The sequence below is a fragment of the Hydra vulgaris genome, chromosome 14 (assembly GCF_038396675.1).
Source record: "Hydra vulgaris chromosome 14, alternate assembly HydraT2T_AEP".
NCBI lineage: Eukaryota > Metazoa > Cnidaria > Hydrozoa > Anthoathecata > Hydridae > Hydra > Hydra vulgaris.
In genome coordinates, this window is record NC_088933.1 from 40,782,617 (window position 1) to 40,797,008 (window position 14,392).

General features: G+C 29.3%; 1 protein-coding gene across 2 annotated transcripts in view; it reads left to right on the forward strand.

Moving 5' to 3' along the window:
* Positions 1 to 14,392, forward strand: part of LOC100200905 (uncharacterized) — an 80,678-nt gene that overhangs the window by 13,869 nt on the left and 52,417 nt on the right. For both annotated transcript variants that reach the window (XM_065818532.1, XM_065818533.1), the window contains exons 3-4: positions 7,158 to 7,784; positions 9,398 to 9,549. In XM_065818532.1, coding sequence (XP_065674604.1) covers positions 7,158 to 7,784; positions 9,398 to 9,549 — 779 coding nt within the window. The remainder of the gene's footprint in view (positions 1 to 7,157; positions 7,785 to 9,397; positions 9,550 to 14,392) is intronic.

Sequence of the window (14,392 nt, forward strand, 5' to 3'; positions counted from 1 at the left end):
CAAATCTCTAATGTTTCTGCATAGTTTTTTTGTTTTTTTCATTTTTTGCTTCATAATTACCCTAATACTTTTCAATAATTCTAAATTCTGGGCAGTTTAGAGGTTTTGCAGTTTTAGGCGCAGCTTTCCCATCGTTTCATTTATACCATTCCGTAGACAGTTTACTATAATGGTTTGAAGCTAAATTAGATCAGAACTCATGTTTACTATCATATGATTTAATGAAAGGTAAAAGTGTTTTTGTAAACACTCTTTAACATAAATTATACCAGAACATGGTGAAATATAAGTCAAATATATAATAATAATATCATAAATAAAGCAGGCTGACTTTTTGCCACACATAGTTTGGATTTTTGGCGAAACCTTTGATTTGGCAAACTATTTGCAAAAACCTTTGATTTTACAAATAGTTTGCCAAATTGAGGGTTTTTGTTAGCGAACTTATCATGTTTTGTGTATTTAATTTTCTTATCTGCTTTTTTGATATATTTGGTAATATAATAAACTGCACCAGCAAAAAGCTGATGATTGTTTTTGATATAAGTTTTATCATCTTGAATAATACAGACATTTATGTTTGTTTATTTTGAACTTTTACATGAACTTTTACATGATTCCTAAGAGAAAATCTATATCTTTTGGTGTGTTCTTGTATTGAGAAGCTTAGGTTAATCTTAAAATGGCTACCTAGTTTTCTAACCAGTTTTATATCTTGAAAACTCTCCTTTTTTTCACCACTAGATTTGTGTTTGATTGATTTTGTTTGGGAAAATCTTTGGACAACATGACTAATGGTGTAGGGGTGTTTTTGCAACTCTTTTGCTATTGAATTGCAGCTTCTCTTAGAATGTTCCAAATTTTTTCTCAAAATTATTTTGGTTTTTTCATTTTTAGAACTTATCTTAATTTAAACTAAAACATATATTTGAAACCGCAACATGTTGCAAACAAATTACTAGGACAATTAAAATATTATAGTACAGCCATTAAATAAATATATATATATATATATATATATATATATATATATATATATATATATATATATATATATATATATATATATATATATAACCACTAATTAAAGTTGGAAGTTACTGGAAGAAAAAAGATGAAGATTGTAAAGCAAGATAACAATTGACAGACGACTTAAAGGATTGAAAATTATATGAATCAAAAAAGCAAGATAAAGGAAGCGAATTCCAAAAAGCTGATGTTCGAGGAAAAAAACTAGACGAATAAGCGTTTTTGGAGCACTTAGGAACAGTCACAGAAAAAGGATGAGACTTAATTGAATGACGAGTAACACGAGAATGAATTTTAGTAGATGGCACAAGAAACGCTAGCTCTTTAGAGCAGTGCCCATTATAGTATTTGTAGAAAAGAGAAAGAGAAGCAACATTACGACGATGTGGTAATGGTTGGAGGTTGGCTGCAAGAGCAGGTCCAACTATGTTTACAATGCGTTTTTGCACCTTGACTAAAAGAGAAAGGGCATCATTAGAAGATCCGCCCCAGACATGGCAACAATATTCCATACAAGGTCGGATTTGAGATTTATAGAGATAGAGAATAGAATTTGAAGTAAGAAAGTGTTGAGCTTGATAAAAAGATGCAACCTTAGTAGATGCTAATTTTGCAACAGATTTGATATATGGTTTCCAAAGATAAGTTAGAGTTGATCCTAGAAGATGAAGAGTAGATGACTCATCGAGTTCATCGCTGTTCATAAATATAGGAAGATCTAACTTACTGTGATAATGAATGGCTGAAAAAATTGAATTTTACCTGAATTGAAGTTCACCAGCCGCTGTGAGCCCCATGCTGTAGCAAAAGTGAGATCCTTTTCAAACTCAAATGCCCCCTCCAAGCAGTCAGAGAGTGTTGGTTTCTTATCACGACAAGAGTAAATGGTAGTATCATCAGCAAACAATGCCACCTTAGATGTGAGAATAAATAATGTAAATTAAAAAGAGTAAAGGGTCAAGGATAGATCCTTTTGGAACCCTTGAAGTTACAAAATAAGAAGAAGAGTACTGTTCATCGAGGACAACTTTTATACTACGATTGGAAAGGAAAGATTCAATAATCTTAAAGATGTTACCATATACACCGTAAGAAGAAAGCTTATCGAGAAGGCTAGCATGCCAAACTTTATCTAAAGCTTTAGAAATGTCAAGAGCGATGGCCTTAACCTCTCCACCTTTATCTAATGCACAATAAAACCTATCATTTATTACTGTTAGCAAATCAGCTGTATAATGACAAGATCGAAATTCATATTGATGGTCAGAAAGTAAGTTATTAGATTCAAGATGAGAAATTAAGTGTTTGTTAATTAAAGATTTAAAAACCTTGCTTATGATAGGAAGAAGACTTATGGGAGGGTAGTTAGACGAATCAGATCGCTCCCCAGAATTTTTGAAGATAGGGATAACAGATGCTGTTTTCCAGCAGGCAAGAAAACAAGACTCTGATAAGCATTTGTTGAATAGTTTTGAGAGTATAGATGACAGCTCCGGAGAACACTTCTGCAAGACAATAATAGGTATGTTGTCCGGGCCACAAGCTGTAGAAGAGTCTAGGCAGGAAATCACTTTAGATACAGAAGCTGGAGTGATACGAATGTCAAGCAATGGATCAACCTGTTTGTTGGCAATATCAGGTAGAACGCAACAAGTGGAATCAAGAAATGATATCGATGAAAAGTTTTTAGCAAACAATTCAGCTTTGTTTTTAGGTGAGATGACAAAGTCTGAACCATACAAGAGAGGTGGAATTGAAGGTTCGCCCTTATTATTAATACTATTAAAAATTATCCAGAAGTCACGAGAGCCTAATTTTTGAGATAAGATGCGAGATTTCATGACCTGAGAATAGCGGGCTTTGGCGTTAGACAAAACCTTTTTACTATAGTTTCTAGCATTAATAAACAGATGTCTGTTTTCTGGAGAATTGTTTTGCTGATAAATATTGAAGTAACGTTTTCAATTGACAATCGCAGCAGCACAGTATGAGGAAAACCATGGAGGAGAGTGAGGCTTGACCTAGAATCGTTGAAAGGGAACAAAAGATTCCATGCCAGCCTGAATCCAGGAAGTTAATAAGAAGCACATTTGTTGACAGGAAGACAAAAGATTTTTACCCAAGGTTCATCACGAAGAAAATCATGGAAAGAGTCCCTGTCAGCTTTAAGGTAGTTGTAAGAGGTACGATAATAGGGGGATTCAGGTGATGAAGAAGAATGAGATATTAGTTTTAGAGAGATCAAACTGTGATCAGAAGCGCCTTAGAGTGAATGTGGAGAAACTGAGCACTTACTAGGATCAGAAACAAGACATAAATTGAGTAGAGAAGGTAAATGATTCGGGTTGTCTGTAATCATCAACACTAAGATCCCAAGATGAGACAGCTGAACTCAAGTTAGTCTCACTAAGAGCAAGTAGATCTGGTGAACTTTGCAAGAGATAAGACTCAACAGAAGAAAAGTTACTTTAAGACCACGAATATTAGTGAATGATAGGTTTAGAGAACTTGGTAATGATAATGGTTTTTTGTGTTTTATAGTTTTTGGTACTTTATTCATTTTTAAATTTGATTGAAGAGCTTGACTCAAAGTATAGATAGTACTCAGACTCAACTACAGTTACTGTTTAATAGCCCAAGCATTTGCCCAATTACTACTAATAAACCCTAAGCTGTAACAAAAGGCTCCAATTTTGGCCTCCGCAATGCACACCAAAAGTACAAACAGGGACACCATCCATGCGCAATATGGCACTGTTAATACTTTGATATTTTTCAGCTGTTGATGGAATCATCCTCTCTGAGAGCTACCTCAGAGTTTGGTAAACCTGACCTCCAGCCGGCCTCAAAACCATAAAACTGAGTTTTAGAGCTGTACCCTCATTAGAAGATAATAGAATGAGTTGCCTAGTCATAAAAACAGAGACACAAGCAAAACCCATGTATTGAGTCAAGAAGATCCGCATTCAACATCTTAATCTGGAAACAATGTATTAAAAATACATCTGCGCCAGTCTTATAGATGAAGAAGGGGTGCGAGGCTGGTCAACAGATAGAATCTGTTTACCCCTAAAGTCTTTGCATAGGAGGCCTTCTACAAGACAGTAACCAGATGCATTTAGCATCTGCCCAAGATGAGTATTTTTATTAAGACACCATCTCTAGCCTTTACTCAACCAAGAGTCCTAAGGCAGGGGGTGTTTTAAGTCGGAGTTGGCATCTCCTAGCCTTTGCCTAAAAAGGCCTATCCAACAAGGCAGCAGGACCTGAAGCAGATTGTGCTGGGTTACATGTTATCAGCAGCAGTATAACCTGACCTGACCTGAAATATATATATATATATATATTAGTGTTGTCATGGTACTAAAATTTCAGTATTCGGTATCATTATCTATCAAAATACTCGGTTTCAAATTTGGTACCCAAATGAACGAAGATTTATACTGACTACAAACCAATTTGTACTCTCGAGTCTTTAATACAAGGTTGGGGGTGAGTTGTGGGTGGGGGGGGGAGGAGGGAGTGGCTGGAAATATTTTTTTAACTAATAGATTGCCTGCTCAAACCAAAAGTATCAGTCAATATAACAGCACTCCTCACATGTTTTAACATGTATTACCAATTTGTCAATCAATGTACCCTCACTCCTTTCATGTTTACTAATTTATCAGTTAACCTAGCAGCACTCTTTGTATGTTTACCTAATTGTCAGTCGGTTTAGCAACATTACTTGCATGTTTTAACTATATTTCAGTCAATGCAGCAACACTTCTCTCATGTTTTATTTGTACCTATTTGTCACTCTATGTATAAAAACAGTAAAAAAATAAAAGTAAAAACATTTCAGTCTGTTAATTTGCATTTTTGTGGTTTTTTAAAAAGCTATAAAATTTAATTAGTTTCCTCAATTAAATATAATGCTTTTTACATGTAGATATGCAATATAAATTTGTACATGTAGATATGTAAATATAATGTCTTCTTTAAACACAAAAAGTTCTTAAGAGCTGTGCTTTATCACAGCTAATAAATTTATATGTCAAACTATAGGAATATATATATATATATATATATATATGTATATATATATATATATATATATATATTTATATATATATATATATATATATATATATATATATATATATATATATATCAACTTGTTTCTCCGCGCAGCGGCCTTGTTCATCAAGGTTCGTGTTTCGGATTTATAGAGTTGAGAGAGGGTTATAACCACAATTAAGTAGCCTCCTCATCTGTAGTGGCCTTCTGGGCCTTGGGGAGGTGAAATAACAAAAAATATATATATATATATATTTATATTTATACATATACATATACAATACATATACAAATTATTTTAAATATGTTCTACAAAATAGAATGCTCAATGTTCTTAAAAAAACAGAGGAATAATAAATTAGTAAAAAATCACTTATCAAATATTTCTCATTTTACACTGTGTTTCATCAATATAGACTCACAGAAACATCTAATGAGTCTTGATTGATGAAGCACAGTGTAAAATGAAAAAAATTTGATAAGTGATTTTTTACTAATATATGTATGTATATATATATATATATATATATATATATATATATATATATATATGTATATGTATATATATATATATATATATATATATATATATATATATATATATATATATATATATATATATATATATATATATATATATATATATATATATATATATATATATATATATATATATATATATATATATATATATATATACACACACAGTACTGTGAATAAGTTTTAGACCACTTACATTTTTTCCAAAAATCCTGGAGAATTCTTCTCTAATATTTAAGTTAGCAGTTCTAAATTATAAACTTATTAAAACACATGTATTTCACACAAAATATGGAACAATTACAAGCTTTTTAATGTCAAATTTCATAAAAAACTCTTAATATTTACTATGTCCACCTTTTGCCTCAATCCCAGCTAATATTTGCCACGGAATAGGTTCATAGAAGTTAGTTATAAAATCCTGGGGTATGATGTGCCATTCTCTTTGAAGCACTTCAAAACATTCTTCAGCATTTCAGGGAGTATGTTCGACCTTCTTGCTGTCCAGGTAATCCCAAATATGCTCAATTAGATTCAAAACTGGATTCTGGGGAGGCCAGGTCATCAATTCCAGTACTCCTTCCCCTACCATTTCATTTAAATAATTTTTTGCCACTCGGGAACAATATTTTGGGTCATTGTCCTGCTGCAGAATAAAATTATGACTTATTAGTCTCATTCCGGATGATACAGCATGGTGCCTTAGGATATCCACATAACGCTCCCTGGTCAGTCGCCCCCTTATTTTGGATTAAATCACCTACTCTAGATAAAAATAAACAACCCCAAACTTGTAAAGAGCCTCCTCTGTGTTTAATAGTAGGGTTTAAACACTCAGGCTGATAGGCTTCTTTAATTCTTCTTCAAACATATTGGCGTTCTTTCATTCCAAAAATTTCGAATTTGGACTCATCAGTGTACAGAACTCGATTAAACATTTCCTGGGCCTAATCTTTGTTTTGTTTTGCACATTTAAGTCGTTTTTCTTTATTGCCACACCGTAATAATGGTTTTCAAATTGCAACACACCCTCTTAATCCCGATTTAAGTTGGTGTTGTTGAATAAAAGAAGAGCTGAGATTTTTCCCAGTTGCTGTGTTAATGTCTTTTGCCAGCTCGGTTGATGCTTTTTTTGTATTTCTTAATAATAGGGTTTTTAAATATTTATTGCCATCTTTTAGAGGTCTACCACTTTTCTTTCTATCTTCAAGGGAGCAAGTTTATCTGATTTCTGTAACAGCATTTTTCGAATATCCTGTTTTGGATTTAATTGTTATGACACATCGTTTTTATAAATAAACAAATAAATCCCTCATGTTTCCTCATCAATTTTGTTTATTTATTCAAAATAATATATACTTTAAACTTTTCCTATATATTATTAAACTTAAGTACACTTTAAAAAAATTACATAGAAAAAAAATTGTAAATATGTCTAATTATACAAGTGGTCTAAAACTTATTCACAGTACTGTATATGTATATATGTATGCATTATAAATTCAAGATTTAATTTTTTTAAATAGGTGAACCAGAATCTTTACTTCAACTTAAAAATATTATTGCTGGTATAAAGTTGTTTAACAAGACAGATTTAATCAAGCATATGATAAATAATTTTAGTGAAGGAATAAATTTTAATGAAATAAAAAAAGAAATAATTGGAAAAGAGTCTGTAGATGTAGATGTAGATAGTCTAAACTTGTTGAATGAAAAGTTGTTTGCAAGCAAAAGATTTATTCAAGATAATCATAACAATCTCCCATTGGTTAAACTCAGAAAATTGCAAAAATTTTTTAGAAACTCTCAAATATTACCAGATGAAAAAAAGTCATTTGATCTTCAAAGTAGAGAATCAGATCAGTTAGGAAAAAAGTTCAAACTTCAACATGTAAAAAATACAAGCCTTTCAAGTTTTTCATCTGAATCACTGATGAAAAAAGGACACATTTTAGCCAATTCTTCAAAAAGACAAAACACATATACCTACTTAAATCTACCTTCAGTAAATCAAAGTAGACTTGTTCTTCCCTCTTGTAGTTGTTTTAAACCTGTTGTCTTATGCAATTGCTACAATGGCTCAATCGGATCCTACAAAAGTATGCTTAAAGAGTGGATATGGGGATATTTGTTTTCAGGATTTGCTACAGACAGTAAGTTTGTAATACATGTTTTTTTGTTTTTTTTTGCTTTTTGTGTTTGGTAATCAAATTTTCATTAAATTTTTTTTAAGTTTATATTTATTTTTTAAGAATTACAGTGTTATTGTAACCATGAACAAATGGCAAATTTTATCATGAGTAAATATTACGTCGTTAATCAAATCTTAATTATTAAATCTTATTAAATTAGTTAGCTCATTTATAAGTTGTAACCTATTTATTTACTTATAAAAATATGGCAACTAAAATAAAAATATGGCAACTAAAATGGTATAGGAAATTTTATTGCAAGCAAATTGCTCAAAGTACATCATTACTAAAAATGTCAACAAAGTTAGGCATACTTGTTGCTAAACCCTAGAACCCTTATTAGACTTTCAATAATAGTATCAAGAAGTACTGGAGTACCTCAATAAATAAAACATCACTTTTAGATAAAAATAAAACTTTATTAATAATCAACTTGCATGTACTTTTATATGATTTATTTATGTCTTACAAAGTACAGAAAAAGTGCCCATAAAAAAGGAACTTGTCTTAACAGTTTTGGCAAATCTTTAGTTGGTGCTCTAAAACTTTTAAATAAAAATAAAATAAAATAGATAAAACTTTTACATTGGTCACATTAGTTGTAAGCTCCGACTCATAATACTCAGAAACTGGTAATTTTCATGGTGTAGAATCTTTTCCAGTATATAAACATATAATTTACATATAAGATTTTGAATTAAAAAACATTAATAATTTTATACCATATTTGATGAAATATACATAACAATGGCACTTACCGTGAAATGAAAGTAATTGTTTGTCAACTATTGTGCAATCTAAAGATGAATAGAAATTTTTTGAACTTTCAACAATGTGATCAAACTGTTCTTTTATTAGCACCAATTTACTATGCTGTTTCTCTCCACATCAAATTGAAGATTTCAAGCTTTGAAAATCTACTTCATTGCCTATACTATCCTCTTCAACAGTATTCTGCTTAACACAAAAGTCTGTAGTGATTTCATTGCATTTATCTTTTAACCCAATTATTTATTATTTTTTATCCCAAGAAACAGCTTTATAATTTAAACAAATTATGTTAAAATTGAAACTCATAAAAATTGTGGAAAATAATTAGTTATTACAACTCTGAACTTTATAAATTTAATCAAAGTTTAAACAATGGTGATAATTGGAAAATTAACTTTGCCCAAATTTGATATGTTATGTTGTTTTACTATTTTTGTCTATCATATTTGTATCTTCAAATAAAAGTAAAATGTGTTGCAAAAATTTGAAATTAACTTTAGAATTTTTTGTATATAATATTATTTTGTTGCATTTACATGTTATATACAACTTGAATTTTCATGTTTAATGGTAAACATATTTTATTATTGTATTATTTTTTGTTTTTTACCTCTCTAAGGCTAAGAAGGATCTGACTATTTAAAAAAAAAAAAAAAAAAAAAAATAGTCACAAACTGTTGTTACAACCTTCTCTCAACCCTATAGCACTGAAACATGAATCTTTTGAAATCGGACAACCAAGCCTTGGGGAAGTAATTACAGATTTGAAAAAAAATATATTTTTAATCTAATTTTGTTTTAAGCAATTAGCACAGCTAATGTTGGTATAATTATTGATGAATCAATCAATGGTCTGTTACTTTCTCTTGCTCAGCGATTTATTTTTAACTTGCTACTACTTTTGAAAAAGGAATCCTATATTTCTATTGCTACTGCTGGTAAAAGTATAAAATTGGTATTTTTTATTTTTTTAATTTTTTTAATTTAATCTTTCCTTTAAGAAAAGCATCAGCATAATACAGAATTGCAGTGCTGGATTAAGGAGGAGGTTGGGAGGATGACAGCCCTGGATGCCGCAGTTTTTATGACAAAATTTAAATTAATAAAAAACTATTATAAAACCTACAGCTATTTTATATAATATGGTTGTAAGTAGAATAAATCATAAATAGATCAAAAATCTATTTTAAAGTTATATTAATAATTAAAATGGGTGAAAATTTTTTTTTAATGATTGGTTTTCTCATTCAGAATATAAAGAATGCTTTGTCAAGATAACAATGAATTTGCTAAATGCAGTAGTTGTTGTAAATTTTAAACTTTCAGATAGTTCATGCAGATAGGAGAAACAATGAGTGTTAATCGTACTAAATTAATACTTTTGCTGATGGAATTTAAAAAAGTATTCATTTTTCTCATGAAATTTAAAGAGGATTCTTAGAGACCAAATGTAGCATGATACTATGACTAGATAAGATATAAGAGTATCACTGAGTCAATTCAATATCCATAATGTTTCTGTGCAAAATGAATTGAAGACTATGTTGTTGCAGATTGTTTAATTGAAATATGGAACAACATTGTAACATTCAATGTTAATTTTAGAAAAAATCTGTTAAAGCAGCCTTCCTCTAAAAGCTTGTTGATCAAATAGCTGCAAATGACTACTTTATTGCTTTGATATTACAATTTTTGTTATAACTTTGTGTTGTTGCTAACTTGTTCAAAACTTTACGAACACTCTACTAGACTGATCAACCAATGATTCAATACATGTTCATTTATCTTTGGAAATTAAAAAATATTTTAGCTTAATTTATTAAATAATCAATAATTCAAAAATGCAAAAAATACATCTTAAAAAAATGGATCTCTATAAAAAAAAGAGTTTATTACCAAAAAAAGATTTTTGATTTTGCAGCTGAAGTTTCATTAAAAGAACTCTATTAAAGATAAAATCACTCAAATATGAGAATATATTCAAATTAAGACAGAATTTGTTTAGGATGTAAAGTATTCTAAACTGTCTTAATTCAAATATGAACTAAGACATTGTTTTTTTTTCAATTTAGATTGTGCTTTAGTTCTCACAAAAGCCGTGAAAAGTTTAAAGGGATCCCACTAGGATCTGCAATTATAACAAATGTTAGTTGTTTTGAACCAATTGAAATCAAAGCGTTATCAATTGAAACAAAATCCAATCAAAATAAGCTAAAAAAAAAAATGTCATCTTTTTAGTCTATATATTTGCAACAAAAAGTATAAACATTTTGCTCTAATATTCAAATGAAATGAAAATGAATTAAGTTGATATAGATTTTTTAATTTGGATTAGTAAATCACTACTTAATATTTTGATTCTTTCCATTTTCATTAACGGTCTATATATTTGCAACAAAAAGTATAAACATTTTGCTCTAATTAAAATAATAATATACTTTGATTCTTTCCATTTTCATTAATTGGGTATAGGCAAACATAAGAAGCTTATATGATCCCAATGATTTAAACTTTAAGTCATAGTCTTTTTTAGAAAGAAGTTATGATATAAACAAAATTCTAAATTATTTATTCAGACACAATAGTTTCTTGTTGCATTAAACATCCAATGAGTTACTAAAAAATTTATTCTGATGTTAATAATATGTAATATGTAAATGCATTAACATTATCAACTAAGTTAGCCAGACCAGGGGCTATTCTAGTCCATTTTCGACAGCATCAACTGTATTTAGGCGCTGCCCACTATTTAATTAAAATTTAAGGATTTTTTTTTCTTACGTTTTTTACGATGAATATTGTTTTTTTCGCAAAAAAATGCTGATTTTGTTCTAAATTTCTCTGGGGCAGGGGGTGGGGGCCAAATAAATTTAAGGAAAGAGAATTGAATCACATGATTAAAGAGCAATTTTATTAAAAAAATACAAACAATTAAAGAAAAAATAACTTGTATCAACAAGCTTTATATAAAAAAAAAGATCTGAAATGCTAATAAAGATTAGCAATCTTGATGCTTGAATGCAAATGTGAAGCCACTGATGGCTTTGCAAATGTAAAGAAAAATAGAGAATTAAAAGAGTTAAATTCAGTTTCAGAAATAAAATACAAATTAAATACAAAGAAATTTTTTATCTATTTAGAAATAATAAAAAATGTTGTCGCTTTATTTTTTATATAATTTTAATACATTTAAACTATATTTAAATTATATATGAAAATTAAATAAAATACTGAAATAGGTAGTTGTGGAGCTTCAGTCCATACATCAACTGACTATCTAGGTTAAACATAAAAGGGAGTCCTGTATATTGATTGAGAGTTTAGATTAGGGCAATAATCGTTTTTTTATTACTCTTTATTTTTCTTCTTTTTGTGAGAAATTATAGGTAACACACACACACACACACACACACACACACACACACACACACACACACACACACACACACACACACACACACACACACACACACACACACACACACACACACACGTCGTAAAATCCAAAAGTTAAACTCAGGGAAAAACATTCTTTACTCAGTAAATAATCCGTGAAAAGCTAGGGTAATATTAAAATTTGAGTTGTAACTCTGTAATATTTTCAAGATAATATATAAATTTTTAGAAATGCTATTCAAAAGATCTACTAACCTTGTCATTTTTTAATCTTAGCATACTATTAAATTTCTTGAGAAATGTGAAAACATTATTTCATTGCCAAAACTCACCCATATAAACTAACATATTGGTGTTTATGTGTCATAATGGCTGCTAAATATATATCAGATTGAAGAAAACTTGTTAAAAAAGCTCAATATAGCTCACAGCTTTTGTGTGCATCAGAAGATCTAGTTTCCAAATGTATAAGTAACAAACTCACACTAGTTTCATATCTGATGACTTTATTAACAGATGTATTATTACTACGCTAAAAATATTTATGGAAATTAAATCATAATATAACTTAAGGAACACCAAATAAATTGTTTTAAATTAACATTGCTTAACCAAATGAACTTTGATGTTATATTACCAAAATCCTAAAAACTTCATCATTTAGCTCCAAAAGATTGATCAACCCCAACCATACAGCAGCTCAATGGATCTTTTTATTGCATTTTTTAAAATGTTTGATTTTCTTCATTTTTCATACAACTATGTGCATCTTCATCTTCAATTGATGTAGATACTAAAGTTTTACTTTTCCTAAGTAAGTTACCTTCACCACAATTTACAAGAATCACCTACTTTATACCACTGGGCATGACACTGAGCATGACACTGGGCACTTGGTTTGAGCTTATTAAAGTTCTAATTGTAATCTTCAACCATAGTGTCAACAAATTTATTGTATCGTTAAATTGGTTTCTTGTACACATTGTACACATATTCAAAGACAAAAAAAGACATATCTGAAGTCTTTTTTTCATTAACTGACTACTAACAAGATTTGGCATGTACAACATGTAACACTATTGATCAAAAGACTGCCAGGTTCTATGTCTTGGCCCCTAAACCAAATCCTTTTTATATAAAAGTTTTGTTCATATTGTTTTATTAAAAATATTTCTGAAATCTAAATGGGTTGCTATTATTGGTTCTTAATTTTTTGCAAACTAAAGCAAAAATAAAGTTATGTATATTTAATAACTTTACTTATATATATTTTTTCCAGAAAATTAAATTTAAAGGCATTGTAGTAAACTCTTTGTAAATGTGAAATAAAATTTTAATTAGGATTATCCCTATATAAATTGAAACATAAACATAACTATGATATCCATCATAAGTATTTAATCAGTAGTTTAATAATTTTCAAATTGCGGAAAATTGTGTCATTTAAAATTAGTAGTTCTTTTATGTAACTATGAACACTGCTTATTGCTGGGAAAAAAATGACAAACAATCAAAATCATTAAAAAATTTGAGTAAAATTTGGGAGAACAAATTTGGTTGTTTATCTTTCCAGGATATTTGATGAACAACAAATGTTGTCTGCCAGTTGTTTGTCCTGGGTAAAGAAGAAGTCTTTACAGAGTCAAAAAGGTAGACTCACTTTGTGGTAAATGAGGGAGCTAAAGTAGTTAAGGTATATTTAATAATTTTTAAGTTCTTATTATATTTATTCTTACTTTCTTTTGTTTATCTATGAACTATAAATTCAAAATAATTAAACCTTCAATAAGTAGAAAACTTCTAAGTGTGATTGGACATGAATTTTCAGTATTTTATACAAGTTATATTTTAGTGCAAATTATATATATAGGTTGCTTCTGAAATCATAAACAGTTTAATGGCTACAGGAACATTGATTGATGATTCTGATTGGTTGATTGATCTACTTTTTTGTTTATCTACAAAAAGAAATCATTTTAAATTCACATTGGCATACCAGGAAATATACCAGAAAAAAGAACTGTGATAGAAACGATTTATGCAAAAATTTAACCAAAATGAATGTCATTTTAGAGCTAAAAAGAAAACCTCCAATCATTATTCATCTGGATGATGATTGGAGGTTTTCTTTTTATCTCTATAATAATAGGAAATGGTCAACTGAAAACTTGAAAAGCTGTTGGTTATTTATAAAAGAAAAACATGAAGATGGCTAATAGTTATAAGGTTTTTTTGATGTGCAAGGAAAAAAACTGGATTAATATTAAAAATATTAAAAGTTTTTATCGCATGAAGAGACAGATACAGTAAAAGGATGCAACTTGTTGAATAAGAACCAAGCAAGAATGACTTTTGGTTTATTGTAATAGAGATGATAGCCTGTTTAGCATTTTCCATAATTG